The 17,601-nt window shown below is 48.8% G+C and overlaps 1 protein-coding gene across 2 annotated transcripts in view; it reads right to left on the bottom strand.

Moving 5' to 3' along the window:
- LOC135827830 (uncharacterized) overlaps positions 1-17,601 on the bottom strand; it is a 188,961-nt gene that overhangs the window by 164,981 nt on the left and 6,379 nt on the right. For both annotated transcript variants that reach the window (XM_065340259.1, XM_065340258.1), the window contains exon 2: positions 12,026-12,355. In XM_065340259.1, coding sequence (XP_065196331.1) covers positions 12,026-12,355 — 330 coding nt within the window. The remainder of the gene's footprint in view (positions 1-12,025; positions 12,356-17,601) is intronic.

A 17,601-nucleotide genomic window follows, 5' to 3' on the forward strand; every position in this document is an offset into this window, starting at 1 on the left:
AAATGGCACAACACTGACAAGGAGTACTGAGACATTCGGCGACCTGACACCTAGCTCCAACACTTCTCCAAGGCGCAAACCAACAACCTTCCAACTTGGAAGGCTCAGGTTCAGAAAGGTCCAAGAGGGGAAGGAAAGCGCAACGAAGAAGAGCACGGGCTACGCATCACGGCAACAAAGAATGCCGAAAGTTAAATTTTAAACTCGGGTATTGAGCCAATAATAAAAGTAGAAAGGAAAAGGACATATGGAAACGAGTTAAGAGTAACTCTCTACCACTGTAACTAGATACTATATACAGTCAGAAAGTGCAACAACTAGGCACAAAACTGACAGAGTACTGAGACATTCGACGTCCTGACACCTAGCTTCAACACATCTCCGTAGCGCTAACCGACAGCCTTCCAACTTGGAAGGTTCAAGGTTATGGAAAGACCAAATAGGGGAAGGCAAGCGCAACGAAAACGAGCACAAGCTACAGTCCCAACGGAACAAAGAATGTCGATTGTCACTGGACGATGACGAGACCAGTAGGCGATTTGACAAAGCGGTCTAACTACAATTCGAAGCAGCAAAGCAGCACACCACCCAACTTGGGTGGGTCAAAAATATCAAAGATAAGTTAAGAAGGGGGAAGCTTTGCGAGAACGAATTGTACAAGCCGAAATCTAAACTCCTACAGTACTCCTCATGCATGACATTGTGATGGACTAGTTGACTACAAAACAAGTTGTTTCACACGACGTACGTTTCGCCGTATGGTTCGTGACGGCTCATCAGGTGTGCAATTTTAAACTCGGGTATTGAGCCAATAATAAAAGTAGAAAGGAAAAGGACATATGGAAACGAGTTAAGAGTAACTCTCCACCACTGTAACTAGATACTATATACAGTCAGAAAGTGCAACAACTAGGCACAAAACTGACAGAGTACTGAGACATTCGACGTCCTGACACCTAGCTTCAACACATCTCCGTAGCGCTAACCGACAGCCTTCCAACTTGGAAGGTTCAAGGTTATGGAAAGACCAAATAGGGGAAGGCAAGCGCAACGAAAACGAGCACAAGCTACAGTCCCAACGGAACAAAGAATGTCGATTGTCACTGGACGATGACGAGACCAGTAGGCGATTTGACAAAGCGGTCTAACTACAATTCGAAGCAGCAAAGCAGCACACCACCCAACTTGGGTGGGTCAAAAATATCAAAGATAAGTTAAGAAGGGGGAAGCTTTGCGAGAACGAATTGTACAAGCCGAAATCTAAACTCCTAAAGTTAAATTATTAGAATTTTGGGGCAAGGCCCATCCTGAAGATAATGATGGGCCTTGCCCGAAAATTCGAATAATTTTATATTTCTTTTTCCTTTAGTGATTGGTGTAGCCCAGGTACCGTTTGGAGAGTGAAGATGTATGGATATAACCGGTATAATATTAGCATAATACAGACCGGAGGATGTACACAGTGTGCTGACAGTGCTCAACACCGCGGAGGCAGAGCAATGAGTGTGGGTGTTGTAGGCAGGAGGCTATAGAGTTTTGGTGCCTGACTGAATTTTAGATTTTTCGTAGTTTTGGCTCAATTTTTTGGAAAGCCTATATCTCCGCAATCGTTCAGATGATGTAGAGACAAAAGTATGTATTCTGAATGGCAACACACAGCAAAATCCGATTTTTGAATTTTCAAGTCAGAAAAATCTACAATAGGGTCAGGGTACTGCGCTGGTCCAAGAACATCTTGGTCGCCAACACCACTCAGCACGCCGAATCCACTACTTCGTCCATGGCCTCCGCCACGGCCTCCGCCGCACGCGCCACGCATGCCACGATCAGCTGTTCCATCAGCTGGCTGAGCTCGACCAGTACCGCGAGCAATTCCTCCGTGCAGCGCGAGCGGAGCACGTCCACGAACTGGCTGCGCTCGCCCTTGCCCTACAGCTTCTTGAAGCTCATCGTCGGAAATTTTTGTCCTCACTGAAGAGCTGTTGTTCTCAAGAAATGCACCGAAAACCAAATCTTCGTGGAGTCGGTCTTCCTCATCTGATGACGGCAGGTTTCCGTCAGAGAAAAGAGCGTCAGATTATTCACCATCGTCGTCTTCTGATTCTTCTTCTACAGGGGCATCATCGGCCTCCAGCTCTTCAAACAACTCAAGCCCTTCTGCAGCATCCATGACGGAGGTCAACTGTAGTAGCCATGAACTGTACTAGTTGAAAACGAAGCGAAACAGCAACGTTCTGTTCGTGTTGCGCGACGCGTGCGTAGGCTGCCACGCTCGATTGACTTCCGCTGATCTGCGCCATCACGTTGATCACAACTCGACTTTTTCAAATGCAATCCCCTACTTTCTCTATTGCTACCTACTGTAAGACATGTATATATAACGAGGAAGTAAATCTAACGTTTTTACGGATAACATTTCTTCGTTATAATAAGATCCGTTGAGGCCGTACTGCTTCATATTCGTTGTGTATGGATATGCCGGAATACTGCAAGATCGTTAGCATATCTTCTCGTTAAAGGGGAAGTCCGGAGAAAAATTTAAATTTCAGGGTCGGTAGAGTTTCGGGCGCTAAGTCGAATGGTGTTGGTCCCATGTGTCTCCGAGAAAGCGTTCTCGAGATATTTCCGTTTGAAAAACTGAGTTTCGGGGGCTGCGCCATGACGTCATGCGGCCGCGCCACACCCTCTGCAACGTCATAGCGTGCAGCTAGGTCAAAAGGAGTGCGTGAAAGCAATAGTGTCAGTGCTATTTCAAATGATTTGGCGACTGATATTAGGTGGTGCAAGCGACCCCGAAGACCTGTAACTCCTTGTGAGAGTGAGGATGCAGCCATGGCTGACCTTCATGAGTTCGGTCTGGGGCTGAAAACCTCGGTATTCAGCTGAAGAAATGGCCGCGTGGGCCAGTCAAGAGTGAGCGCTACTGAGTTTCCGACTGATGAAGAAGCAGCAGCTATTGCAGACGAGGCTGATGTAATTATCAGATCGCTGGAGAGCAGGGTCGCCAAAATGGAGAAGAGTGATGCGAGTGCTCTAAATGTTGTTCCATACCGATTAGATTCGCTTAGACTCCAGTAGCCTGGCACATGGTGATGTTTTGGTGCGAACTTGGAATATTTCGGACTACTCAATTGGAGAACAGTGCAGGCTCTTTGAACCACGGGCACGACTCTTCGCTCACAACGCTATGGAATCTGAAAGTTCTAGGTCCGGGAGCTGTTCGCTGTTTTGTCACTTGTCACGTTTGTGCACTCATCGCTGTAGCATAAAATAATGAGGCGGGTGCGGAAAACAAAAAAAATCTTTCTCAAAGCACAACCACCGGCACCGGCATTGGCGGCAAGGAGAAACGCACGTTCTCTGACTACATGACCTGATGACTGTACAATACGACTGATACGAGTGTAGTACATGACAAGCCCGTGTGTTGACTAGTTTTCTGAGTCTTGTGTCAGTTGTGACATGAGTTTGTTGACTGCACTACAGCTAGATAACACACTGCACGCACTGCATGCACGCAGCGCAGAGCGCGTAGACGGGCTGACGGAAAAAACCAACTCGGAAACGGCTAAAATACGGTATAACCTCCAGGTTTACCGAGCTGAAAATCACAGGGTACGTAGTGTTTGTAACACTGAATCGAATGGTCTTGGTCCGAAGAAGCTGCGACAAACGGTTCCCCAATCGAACGCGCTCCGAATATGGCCATTTTTGTACACAACTAGATGGTGTGGCTACCTGGCTGCACGCTGTGACGTCATCACCTGGATCGGGGTGATGCGCGCTCAAATTCGCACATGTTCGATTGGGCGTATCTGACGAACCATAAGCCGCAGCCTCCTCGGACAAAGACCATTCGACTCAGCGACCCGAACTCTACGGACTGTGAAATTTAAATTTTTCACCGGACTTCCCCTTTAACCTACGAATTTTTCGACAATCGTTAAATTTGCGACTCGTTATAATAACATGTCTTACAGTATGGGCCAGCTACTGAAGGGTCCCTGTACAACAAATCAGGCACCTGCGATGTACGTGACTGGCTCTTTGCTCGATTTTAGTATGCACTGTCGGCATAGGTCGAAATCGACCTACCGGCACCTAAGGGTTAACTTAGATTGTAGCAACCTCACCAAGCGTGGTGTTTTTTGATGGTACGGCCTGTTAGTCTCCTGATATCCCGTGCGCTCGTGGCTGTGACCTTCTTGCTGTTTTCCGAAGGATTTGCACACACACACACACACACACACACACACACACACACACACACACACACACACACACACACACACACACACACACACACCTACCTACCTACCTACCTACCCAACTACAGTGAAACCTTTCTAAGACGACCGCTCGTGGGACCTTCAAAACGTGGTCTCCGTTACCAGGTGGTCTCCTTATCCAGGGTCATTTGACTGGAAATAGCATCCCTCGGTCTTGGTTTCAGTGGTCTTCTAGGACAGGTGGTCGCCTTATCCAAGTGGTCACCTTGACAGGTTTTACTGTACTTGCACGCAGCGTATAAGCAAGGTGCAACTTTCTCTGACATACGAAACACTGCCCGATATGTTTGAGAGTGGTTCCCAGGGGCGTCACACACGGTACGACCACTACGACCATGGTCCACCCAATTCATCCGAAAAAGCAATAAAAAATTCAAGGATCTTCGGACTTGTACAAAAATCGCAACTGTTACTTTCATTGCAAGGAGCATACAGACTTGATGCCTAGCACTAGCAGCTAGCTATTGCCCAAGACTCCAGGCGGCTATCCATTACGATAGGCGGTTGGAGTCACGGGTAGAGACAACCAGACGATGGATTCCTCACGGACGCATTCACTGCAAACTTGACGGAAACAGAGCTGAGCTGGCGGCGATCACTGGGTCCAGAACTAAAATTTTCCAAGATTTACCATGTTACAATGGCGATCAGCACGTCATGAGACACTACATGTATGTCACTTGTCAGCTACAACATTATTATAATTATTCTTTCCAAACCGACACCTACCTAGTACCTCTGGCTCCTGACGATCTACTGCAAGCGGATTCGAAAAGGCATTACACCCGCGAACGCAGCGCTTGTCAACAGAAAAGGGAAGCGCTTCATTCTCCGAAGGTGAAAAGTGTTTGGACTGCTGCTCCACGGCGGCAGAATATTCTGCAGCTGTTCACCGACATGACCCGCGCCCGCTTCACCTATATTATAACGATTTACGATCGTTTCGTTCCCCGAGTTTTCTGGTAGCAGCAACAAGAATTGCGTCCGCGACGAAAGTCTCTCGCAAACGAAAGTCCTGTTGCCACGATGACAGAGAAGATTCCGCAAGCGCTTTCTTCTGCTTCCAGTGTTGTAGCTCTCCGGTCCACTGGCAGATCTTTCAATCCCACCGAACAAAAAAAAGGATCTTCTTCTCTCTCTAAAAACAACTAAAATTACTTCGCGACTGTCCAGGCCGCGGCCGTGTACATAGTGCACGCGACGCGGCAGACTTTTGGCAGTTTTGCAGGACACGACACGTTTTTGCACAGCGGCTGGCGCTAGAACGCGCAGCACGCTTGTACTTCGGATTTTGCGATTTTTTCGAGGGCAATGGCCCTGATCAGCTGAATCATTGAATGGGTTCCTTTTGCCTTGCTTGGCTACCTACGATGTACAGAAATACCAAAAAATCCATGAGAAGTTTGTTTTTGGAGCTGGAGTGGGGTTGTCTAATAAGTGCTAGGGAACCCTCCTTTGCGGCTGTAGAGTGCTAAAACGTGGCCTGTTAGCCGAAAAAACCCTTATTTTTTCTCCGCGGGACACCCCCGGAACCCCGGTCGTACCACTCCCAGCCACCCTGTCACGCCCCTGGGTTCCTATAATGGGTCCTGGCCACCCACATGTATATCTATAGCAGAATGAGGATGCTGATTATGCATGAGGCACTGTAAGGGCTGAAAGGAATATTCGAAATGTGCAGACAGAAAAAAGAATATTCTTCGTTAGAGTAGAATAGGAATGTTCGTAAATGTACAGTAACTCGACTTTTTGATATCGAACAGGTTTATTTTGGTGCAGAAAGTGGGCGAGATTGCCACCTTCCATGTGTTGTCATCAGCAAGACAAAATAATGATAACATTGTCCTTTTCAAATGTCCCTCCTGTAATTGGGGTATACACCAGTTGATTGTCTATGGTTACCATGGATACAACTAGGTATCCATGGATATTGTATGGTTTAGAATACTCGGAATATTCTTCGTTTCACATGTATTCGGAAAGAGAATATTCGTTCGCTTCATTGAGCATTCGTTTCAGCCCTAGTGCCACAACACACACAACATTCTGTAATTTTTTTTTTTTGCTATGTTCACATAACCAGCTCGAAAAGAATAAGGAAAGACAATGGTACGGAGACTAGGACAAACTGACAAGTAATGAGCAGGCGCTGTGCCGAGACGCAGCAGTGATGGTGGGGCATTGATGACTCTGCCGACCTGAGGTCTCGGCGTCACTGCCAAAAACACGCACCAAAACAAGGAAAAAGAAGAAGATAGAGCTGTACAGGTCAGAAAGATGCGAAAAACCCGCAAAACCCAAGGCTTACACGAGTGAGTGTGGGGAGAAACTATCATAGCATCATACTATTCATAGGGAATCGACTGCCCAGAGCCAGTTTGTGCTGCGAAGATGGCGATAAACGTTCGTTTTGAATGATTGCATTCTCTTGCTGTGGGGAGGCTGGGACAGGAGAGCGGCAGGGAGGGAGTTCCAGTCGCTGATGCTGCAGTGTGGGAAGGAGCGCTTCAGTGCCAGCGGGGCAGATGCAGGCAGCTGGTGTTGGAGCTGGTGGTCATGGCTACTGACACTACCGTGCTCGCTGCGGGTTCTGGGGTTGGCAGAGGTGATATGGCGTGGTGGCAACACAGAGAGCAGCTGCGGTGGACCAGGCAAGTAGTGCAGCTTGTACAGGCAGGCAAGCGAGGCAACAGTACGGCGGATGGCCAAGCTGGGTAGGTGTGCCCCAGGGCCGATAGCATGTAGTGCGCGGCGCTGAACATTGTTCAGACGCTGGAGGTGACTCTGCGCAGCTCCCATCCATACAAGAGGCGCATACTCCATGACTGGTCGTACGAACGCCTTATACACTGTCGTCCGGCCGGCGGGGGTGAGGATGTGGGCGGCTCTGTTTAGGACCCCAAGCCGTTGGCGTGCACGGGTGGCTACGGAGCGTAGGTGATCGCCAAAGGTCAACTTGGCGTCCACCTTCACACCAAGGAGGGTGATGCTGATTGTCTCGGGCACCAGTGTGCCACCAAACAGGAGTGGGGGGAGATCTAAGCCGGCGCGTCTGAGGGTGGCTGTCATGGCCTGGGATTTAGTTGGTTCAAAAGTCACTTTCCTCGCACGGCCCTACTCGTGCAGTCGGTCAACGGACACCTGCAGTGACTGCGCTGCGACTTCCGGGGTCTGCTGGGAGGTGACTAAGCTGTATAAGGTTGTGTCATCAGCATAGGCCTCCAAGCTGGCGCCGTCAGCGAGAACGTCTGGCGCGTCGTTGACGTACGCCAGGAAAAGCGTTGGACCAAGAATGCTTCCCTGGGGGACTCCAGCGGAGGTCGTATACGAAGCTGACGTACGCCCTTCAACAAGGCACTGTAATGAACGAGTGTCCAGGTATGAGGCAAGCCATCTCTGGAGCGGACCATCGATGCCTAGGCTGCGCACCTTGTGGAGGAGGCCGACATGAGAGACACGGTCAAACGCTCCTGCGATGTCCACAGCAAGGATACGAGCCGCCCCTCCGCAGCCCACAGCGCTTGCCCAGGCAGTTTGGAGAGCTTGCAAAGCGTCTGATGTGCCGAGGCCTCTGCGAAATCCAAACTGGTGCGACGTGAGCAGATGGTGGTCCTCAAAATAGTTTACGATGTGTCTGTTTACTAGAGTTTCCATGAGTTTCGAGATTATGCACAGTAAGGATACGGGCCTATAGTTCTTAAGAGAGCATGTCTGAGAATACCAAAGTATGTGTGCAAGTGGATCTCTCCGATTTCGCTCAAAATTTGGAGGTAGGTTCCCTTTGGGGTGTAGATCGATTGTGCAAAGCCCTTGAAAACGTTTCTGAAGGGAACCTTGAAATTTGCATACCCCTCAAAAATGGCCAAAATATTACATTATTTATGGGTCTAGAAACGAGTCACACCACAGCGTATACGAACAAGCTATGAACAAAACTCCATCAAGCCAACATTGCCTCGCCTTAGAAGAGTTCCTGGAGCAGTACCGCTTAGCCATGCCAGGATCCCAGAAGACGAGGTCCAGCACCCCCTGACGCCACAAATGATCGTCTTGAAAATAGCCACTTTCCAAGCGCTGGCAAAACAGCCAGCTACGTCCTCAATAGGCCAGAACTATACACCGGCAGATAGTAGAACACCTCTTCTAGCGCTGAGGACATGTCCCCCATCTTCCTTTTGGGGTTTTCTTGAAATAAACTTTTTTGAATTTTTCCACTCGACCATGCTGAAAAATGGCCAAAGTCATACCTGCGCAGGAAAGCTCGCCGCTCAGCGACGTCTCCTTAGCAATTTCTACTCCAACACTACTCCCAAGGCCGCAGAACAAAGTGTATTGTTGGCTCTGACAAGAAAAAGCAGCGGTGATCACTTGTCACTCCAAACGACAAGCTTCTTCTTGCGCCACCAATACTTTTTTGGGCGACTGTTGATGCAAAAGTGACTGAAGGCATGAGCGCAGTTTTTGAATTTTATTGCAAGATGCACGGTGAGATCGCGTGCTCTGTGACGTAGGATGACGCTTCCTGGATCACGACACGCGGCCATGGATCGCGAACGTGCCTGGAACGCTACTCGGAACAGACCATGATGGCAGAGGTAAGAGCTGGCAGAGCTGTATTTCCTGCTTGATCTGCTGAGAACTCCCACAAACTGTCCTGTAGGAGTGTTGCAATGGCAGCAAGCCGTTGAAATATGCCCCTGCACAGCATGAGAGTTATTCATCTTTCACACTTACCTCCTGCAATCCCGAACATAGTCCAACAGTAAAAGTCCCTTGTTTTCATGTCAATGCTCGACAAAAGCTGCTAGCTCGGTCGCTTTGTGTTGACTGGCACGCGAGCAGGACTGGCTGCACGTACTTGTCGCGTGAACTGCATGAGAGATTTCTTACGTCATAAAGAATGTGATTTCATCATCATTTCACTGGTCTTCGACCTACATGGTCAGAGAAAGTCCCGGTTCGTAGGCCTACAACACGGTCAGCGTGTTCTTGAGCACAGTAACAACACAAGTGTGATCACTTCCAGACTAACGGGCGTTCAAGGCGAGTAACAAGCGCACTTGACGAAGGTGACTCTGAAATCTCGTGAGCCGTGATCCACGCGACTTGGCATTCTTGCGTCACAAGGCACGTGATTTCACCGTGCCTCTTGTAGTAAAATTCAAGATTTGCGCTCATGCCTGCAGTCACTTTTGCATCAACAGTCGTACAAAAAATTATTGGTGGCGCAAGAAGAAGCTTGTCGTTTGGAGTGACAAGTGATCACCGCTGCTTTTTCTTGTCAGAGCCAACAATACACTTTGTTCTGCGGCCTTGGGAGTAGTGTTGGAGTAGAAATTGCTGAGGAGACGTCGCTGAGGGGCGAGCTTTCCTGCGCAGGTATGACTTTGGCCATTTTTCAGCATGGTCGAGTGGAAAAATTCAAAAAAGTTTATTTCAAGAAAACCCCAAAAGGAAGATGGGGACATGTCCTCAGCGCTAGAAGAGGTGTTCTACTATCTGCCGGTGTATAGTTCTGGCCTATTGAGGTCGTAGCTGGCTGTTTTGCCAGCGCTTGGAAATTGGCTATTTTCAAGACGATCATTTGTGGCGTCAGGGGGTGCTGGACCTCGTCTTCTGGGATCCTGGCATGGCTAAGCGGTACTGCTCCAGGAACTCTTCTAAGGTGAGGCAATGTTGGCTTGATGGAGTTTTGTTCATAGCTTGTTCGTATACGCTGTGGCGTGACTCGTTTCTAGACCCATAAATAATGTAATATTTTGGCCATTTTTGGGGGTATGCAAATTTCAAGGTTCCCTTCAGAAACTTTTTCAAGGGCTTTTCACAATCGATCTACACCCCAAAGGGAACCTACCTCCAAATTTTGAGCGAAATCGGAGAGATCCACTTGCACACATACTTTGGTATTCTCAGACATGCTCTCTTAAGGGTTGAGCGGGAAGATCGCTTGTGGATCGGAACCACGTTGGCCGTCTTCCACATCCTAGGTTAGACTCCAGACCGGAAGCATAAAGCAAATAGCTTGGACAGTGGCTCTGCGAGCTCGTGGGCACATTCCTTAAGGACGCGAGCAGAAATACCGTCAGGCCCTGTAGCCTTGGAGACGTCGAGCTTTGTCAGAAGGCGGCGCACAGCCTCTGGGCGGAAGCGGATGGTGCGAAGAGGTGGAGCATCTGATGGAGCAGGGTCCCGTAGGTCAGCCTCCACAAGGTACGGACCGGCAACGCTGCATTTCTTCGAAAAGAAGCGAGCGAATGCCTCTGCTTTCTCTGAGCTCGTTGCCCACTCGCGGCCGTCAGAGTCGACAATTAGGGGAATTTCGGGCTGTGTGCGGTTGCCTGCAGCGCTCTTCAACTTCGTCCACCACCGTTTGTCTCTGAGGGACCCAGTTGAAAGGCTGCGACGGAGGCTGTCCTCCTTTGCACGTCGTGATCGGAAATGGGTGGCGATCGCTACAGTCACGGAATTGGTGAATGCCTGCTGAAGTGCTGGGTCATGAGGGTGTTTTCTCCAATCGCGCCAGCGCTTCTCCTTCTCCCTCTCGGTCTGGGTGCATTCAGGCGTCCACCATACCGGATCGGAAGGCCTCCTTTCCAGAACTTTGGATGGGACAAACTGTGCAACAGCTGCAGTTATCGAAGCGGTAACCTGCTCACACGAAGTTTCTGGGTCCGTGATGATATTACCCCATTCCAAGTTGCGAAGGTGCGCCCTGAGGCGATCCCAGTCTGCCCTGTTGTAGCGAAATACTGTTCGCTTAACAGGCGGTTCACGTCTAGGGAGCACAGAAGAAAAGTCTGACAGTACAACTGCATGATCAGATCGACCGAGGGGCGGAAGTATACGTGTAGTTACTGGGGATGTGAACGTTGACATTATGAGGTCTAGCGGGTTGTCTCCACGGGTCGGTACTGTGACGTGCTGAAAAAGAAGATGGGCAGCGCAGGTATCTTCGAGAGCCTCGCCTGCAGGCGTAGTTTTCGAGCTGTTCAACCAAGCCCGGTTGTGCACGTTGAAATCGCCAGCTAGGATAATGTGGGGGCCCTGGGGTATAGCTTCTGGGAGGATAGTGTCGAGATGATCAATTAGGGTGAGATCGCTAGGGGCACAGGACCCCGGCCGATACACTGCTCCCAAGACGGTGCGGAGACCTGGGCCCAGCTGGAGAGAGACCCAGATGATCTCATGTGCGGGGGACATGAGTTCAGGGATGAGCATGGAGGGGAGTGACGACTTCACCCAGTTGGCTACCCCTCCCCCATGTGCCGTTCTATCGAACCGAAATGGTGAGCTGTATCCAGGGAAACTAATGTCAGAGGGAAGCACTTTCTCCGCAGTGAACTTCGTTTCTGTCACAATTGCGACGTCGGGCTGATGCTGCAGGAGTGCGTGCTGTAGGTCGGGAAGTTTGCTGGCTAGGCCAAAAGCGTTTGTGCAGAGAATGCGAAGATGCTTGCTACCCTTCATTGCAGGAGGAAGTAACAATGAAATACGTAAAAGGTGTGGAGAACAACGTCACTGTAGGCTAGGATTGAGTATCCTGTGACACCAGTGGGCTGAAGCGTGAGCCCTGTGCTGGGGCAAGGGGCTGGCAGTGGCCAGGGTCGATGCTGTTGCTCTCTTTTTGTTTTTTAGAATTTTTGAAATCAGGCGAGGATTCCGCACTGGGACTGGTTCTCCTGCGTCGTTCGGAGGAAATGGCCTGTACCAAACTAAAGGCCACCATGTGTACTTACTGTCTTCAGTGGTAGTACCCATAACAGCTTTTGTTTTACTGTAGACGGAGCCGAGGTAGGTTGTGGAAGCTGTTACAGTGCATGTATATGCTGTAGCATGCCTCAGCTGATTAACTGTTGCAATCACATTGGCAGTGAGTAGAGCTCCAGTAGTATCAGTAGCTGCTGCTGATGCTCTTGCTGTTCCCATATCTGGCAATGGTTTAGGACATGAAACAGTGTACACTCTAGTACCCCCTGCATTCCATTGTTGGTTAGTCAGAGGCGCCCATTCTAGAGTTAGAGTAGTTGCCATCACAGTCACAGTGACTGATGTTAAATCGTCTGGATCTGTGCAAATACAAAAGAAGAGCATTTGTGGTGTAGAAGTATGTATAATTCTTCTATACACATGTCAACAAACAATGGATCACTCGTAGTGTTTTGCTACTCTGAGTTTCATGCACTGTGTGTAACCATCAGGCAAACAATATTCAATGCAGCTGGCTCGTGACTCGGGAAAGAAGGTTACAGCTTGCTTTTTTGACCGGAGCAAAGCCTTTGACCGAGTATGGCATCAGGGCCTGATGGCCAAACTCAAACACAACGGTGTCCAGGAAGCAGCACTGCGATGGTTCTCGGCGTACTTGATAGGACGTAGGCAGCGAGTACGAGTTGAGGGCACTACATCTGCCTTCCTTCCCATCCCGGCCGGAGTGCCTCAGTTTTTCGCATCTTTCTGACCTGTACAGCTCTATCTTCTTTTTTTCCTTATTTTGGTGCGTGTTTTTGGCCGTGACGCCGAGATCTCAGGTCGGCAGAGTCATCAATGCCCCACCATCACTGCTGCGTCCCAGCACAGCGCCTGCTCATTACTTGTCAGTTTGTCCTAGTCTCCGTACCATTGTCTTTCCTTATTCTTTTCGAGGTGGTTATGTGCACATAAGGCTACACCGTTTTTATCTGTGTTTCGCGTCCCCACGCGCATGTACTTCACAGCCGGAGTTTAAAAAATAAAAAACGGAACAATTTTTTTTTTTGGAAAATGCAATACAAATTTAATGCAAACCCAGAAAACCGGAAAATGTAACCCAAAAGGAAAAAACCCGAACATGATTGTTACACGTAACTATTATGTTGGCATCAATTAAATATTTTGTTCTATTTATCGCATGAGTAGTTACTCGCATGATTGTACTCAGCTCACATGTGTGTGTAATAAGCTGGGCTGCAAGTCACACAATCATCATGCCGCCTGTGTTTGGACAACAAGCATGGCAGAGGAGATACACTCATGTATTCATGTATGTACATGAACAGTGCCGCGTCGCTTCAATGTACACAAATGCAATGCACGTACACTGTTTTTTTTTTGGATGGCGTTTTTATTTTTTGCGCCCTCCCTCATTGATTTCATCGGATAAGGTGACGCGAAACATAGAAAAAAACGGCGTGGCCTAGTAAGGCCACACCAAGTTTTTTCATTGTTTCTCGTCACCGCGCGCGTACCTTTCTTGAGGATTGGACCAAAAAAATCTCGCGTCCCGGTAAACACGCATAAAAAGGCGTTGTAAAAGTACGCGCGGCGTCAAATCTGGAGTGCAGTGCTAGTGCACGAACCGAAGGACGACTTTTGCACCGTGTATGTACGCATACCGGTAGTTCAAGTACCACACCACCACACGACCTGGTCGTCTTCTTTGCTACACACAGTTCCGGTACAAGTCAAGACAGTGCATGACAGTGCACCGTTTTGGACTGACAGTGTTCCGGGCATCGGTAAACTTGCGGCATTGCAATTGACTGTCACGCGTGGTGTATAGTCTGATTTTAGGTCATAAATTGGGCCTTTGTAGTGTAAATAGCAGTTTTTGTTTTTCAAACCCTATTTTGTTTTTTTCCGCCCGCCCGCGTTCCTTTTGAGATTTTCAGGTGACGAGAAACAATGAAATAACTTGGTGTGGCCTAAAAAAAAAAAAAAAAAGGGCTTAGTCCTGGCTGGGACCACTGCTGTTTCTGGTATACACCATTGACCTGCCTGCCGCTTGTGAGAACGTGGGAGAGAACCAACCAGTCAAACTCACTCCTTCTGTTGTACATGTGGCTGCGCTTGTGTCTCTTCGTAGTACATGCGGTTGCACGTGTAGCTCTTTGTCGTACATGTGGCTGCTTTTGTGTCTCTTTGTTGTACATGCTGCTGAGTCGTGGTACATGCTGCTGCGCTGTTTTCGACTCCTGGGTACATGCGGCTGCACCGTCTTCTGTCCCTGTTGGTACACACTTGCTTGTCTTGTCCCCGTTGTACGCCTTCACTATAATATATTCTGTTGTCTCGTCTTGTCTCCGTGTCAGTTGTCTGTCGTTCGTTGTCAGTGTTAGTTGTCTGATAACCATGAGTTCTCCATCGCCTACTGAAGCGAAGTAGAAGAAAAAGCTCTCTAACAATTTGCACTAGTCCTTTGTTGTGTGGCGTGGTGAGGAGCCTAGAGGCAGTTCGGTCACGGTTCTCAAACCCGTGACGACATTTGGCGCCCAACAAATCGTATCCACGACCCTGAGTTCGTCTCCATATCAGCTGTGTTTTCGTCTCCTCTTCGTGTTCTCGCCATGGCCCAGCTACTTGAGTCTCACGAACGTCCAAGCCTCTCATGAGAGCGCCTACTCAGGTGAGAATGCCTTTGTAATTGTCTACTCTGCGTAATGTGTTGCCGTAACTTGTATTCGATTTCGAATTTTTTCAAATTGTTTTGCGTTGGGTGACTCTGGTCCCGGCAGGCAGTCCGTGGAACCTTGTTCTCTTGTGCTCGAGTGCGTAGTGTAGTCTAGCTGCCCGTTGTAAGTTCGCCCCGTTGTGTTCGTTGTTCCTGTGTCGCTCTGACTACCCTGTACTGTACGGTTGTGTGTATGAAAATTTCAAACTTCTGTTCGTGTGCTACGCGTTCGAATCTGGAACTTGTTTTTGCTTGCTCGTCGTGCATTCAGCATGGGTAGCTTTGATCTCGTCTTGTGTTGTGCACTTGTGCTTGTCACGGAGTTGCCGTCGGACTGCTCCGATATTGTGACTGTGTCGCGTGATTTGTTTGGATGTCCACCTGAACGTTCTCGAGGTGCTGCCTCGTTTGTAGTCGATCCATCTTTTGTTTCGTGTTTCTACCGTTTCACTAGTGCTAGTAGTAGTAGTAGTTTCTCCATGTTCCGTGCAGAGCGTTGTCAGGCTCAGTCATGCACTGTGCACCCAGTCGGAAAGCTGGTGGCTTCCGGTTTGGTGGGAGGTGTGAACTTCATGTAGGATTCTCGTTTCGGATCCAGGTTGAATTTTTTTGTGAGCGTATGGTTTTGTAATAATTGTGTTTCGGCATGTGGGTCTCTCTAGTTCGTTTGGGTGGGCGTCTGATCATGGTGAGCCACGGTCTGCCTGGTGGTCTGCAGGGATCCTGTGTTTTGTTGTATCGGTTTACCTTGCGGGTGTTATGGTTTCCGCGTGTTGCTGGTTGGCCCTTGCGTGCCCCAGTCGGTCCCTGACAGTTTTTGTCTCGGTTTTTTGGTTTTGCGAAGCGGATGTAGTTCCGTGTTTTTCAGGTTCAATCCCTGTGGTTTTTTCAGGTTCAATCCCTGTGGTTTTTTCAGGTTCAATCCCTGTGGTTTTTTCAGGTTAGAGACCTGTGGGTTTTTCAGGGTAGCGCCCTGTGGTTTTTCTTCATTATCTTTTGCGTATTGGTAACCGATTTGTTTGTGTGTCCTCAATGGTGTCCTCACTGATTAATTGCTCCTGTTTCAGTCGACGTGTTCTTCCTGGCTGTTCTTCCCTTCCTTCGTGTGCTTTTCTGATTTTTGGCGATGGCTGAGATGTTTGCGTCAGTCCGTGTTTCTTTCTGTGTGTGTCTTTCTGTCTCTGTGAGCTTTCGTAGCCCCATCGGCTGTGTGATGGTTTTCCGGACAACTCCTGTGGTTCCAGATGCCTGGTCACCCGGTTCAGCTGCCGCGGTCTTCGCAGTGCCGTCGGTTTGCCTTGGCTTCGTACCAGGGCAACGTGGTTACTTCCTGGCGGCCCACGCCTGAAAGTATGGCGGTTCCCTCTATGGGTGGGCCCGGTCTGTTTTCTTTTCACACATTTGTGCCTTGGCTTTTCCCCGTTGTCTGGAGTTACGTCTCTTACTGTTTTGGCCCTGCATGTTTTGTTTCTATTCTCCTGTGTATGTTGTTCACATTTGATTTCTTTTTCTCCTGTCTTTCTTCTAATTTTGTTTTGATTGCTTCCATCCACAGGAGTGGATGTCTTTTTTTTGATGGGGGATAGTGTTGTACATGTGGCTGCGCTTGTGTCTCTTCGTAGTACATGCGGTTGCACGTGTAGCTCTTTGTCGTACATGTGGCTGCTTTTGTGTCTCTTTGTTGTACATGCTGCTGAGTCGTGGTACATGCTGCTGCGCTGTTTTCGACTCCTGGGTACATGCGGCTGCACCGTCTTCTGTCCCTGTTGGTACACACTTGCTTGTCTTGTCCCCGTTGTACGCCTTCACTATAATATATTCTGTTGTCTCGTCTTGTCTCCGTGTCAGTTGTCTGTCGTTCGTTGTCAGTGTTAGTTGTCTGATAACCATGAGTTCTCCATCGCCTACTGAAGCGAAGTAGAAGAAAAAGCTCTCTAACAATTTGCACTAGTCCTTTGTTGTGTGGCGTGGCGAGGAGCCTAGAGCAGTTCGTGCACGGTTCTCAAACCCGTGACGACACTTCCACTCTAGACCACAGCACAATCATGCTCACAGACCATTAGGACAGGCAGTTTAGTTCAAACTGAAAGATTGAAGATTACACAAATGGAATGAAGGTAAACATGTTTTAAAAAGGAACAACGAAGCTGAAAGGAAAACTACAGAATCATCACCATGAATGCTAAAAAAACTCGTGTCTCTTGACAACTCTAAAAACTACATGCGCATCAAGAATACTTGACAAAATGACGATCGCAGTTCAAGCCAATCCTGGTTGCCAAAGCAACAGCATTCAAACTGTGTAAACACGTGCCAGCACAAAGAATCAAACAAATAAAATTTACGCGAAGCGATCAAGTGAACAGAAACCTGAATCGAAGAATTGCAGGTAAGAATTACAAATTAGTGAAAATTATTGAGTGCTCAATGCAAGTAATAATTGTTACCAGTCATGACAACTCGTGATGACACAACATCTCTCCCTGGTGGCAATTATTGCAGGTAACGGTGCGGAGGTCGCAGTGTACTGCGGTCACGAAGAAAACGTCCTACGTCACCGTCAAACTGAAGAGTAAGATCAACAGTGCACTCAGCAGCATCAACCTCATCAGAAACAGGTGGAGGATCTGACACAGGAGCTGGTACGGGACACACTTTGACGAGGTCAATGTTTACCAGCTTGGACCTTGCTGCAATGTCATGTCGAGCGATGACACGGTGGATAGTGACACCACTTCCTTCACTACCCATCCATCCTTGTAAGGAGACAGGCGTTTCTGGCGGCGTTCAGGGCGGTGCAGCAGGATCGATGTGCCAACGCTGTAGGGAACGCTGTAGGGAAGCTGTAGGGAATCGATGAAGTCGTGCGATGACAGCACAGCTTCC

This window comes from Sycon ciliatum, chromosome 12 (assembly GCF_964019385.1).
Source record: "Sycon ciliatum chromosome 12, ocSycCili1.1, whole genome shotgun sequence".
Lineage (NCBI taxonomy): Eukaryota > Metazoa > Porifera > Calcarea > Leucosolenida > Sycettidae > Sycon > Sycon ciliatum.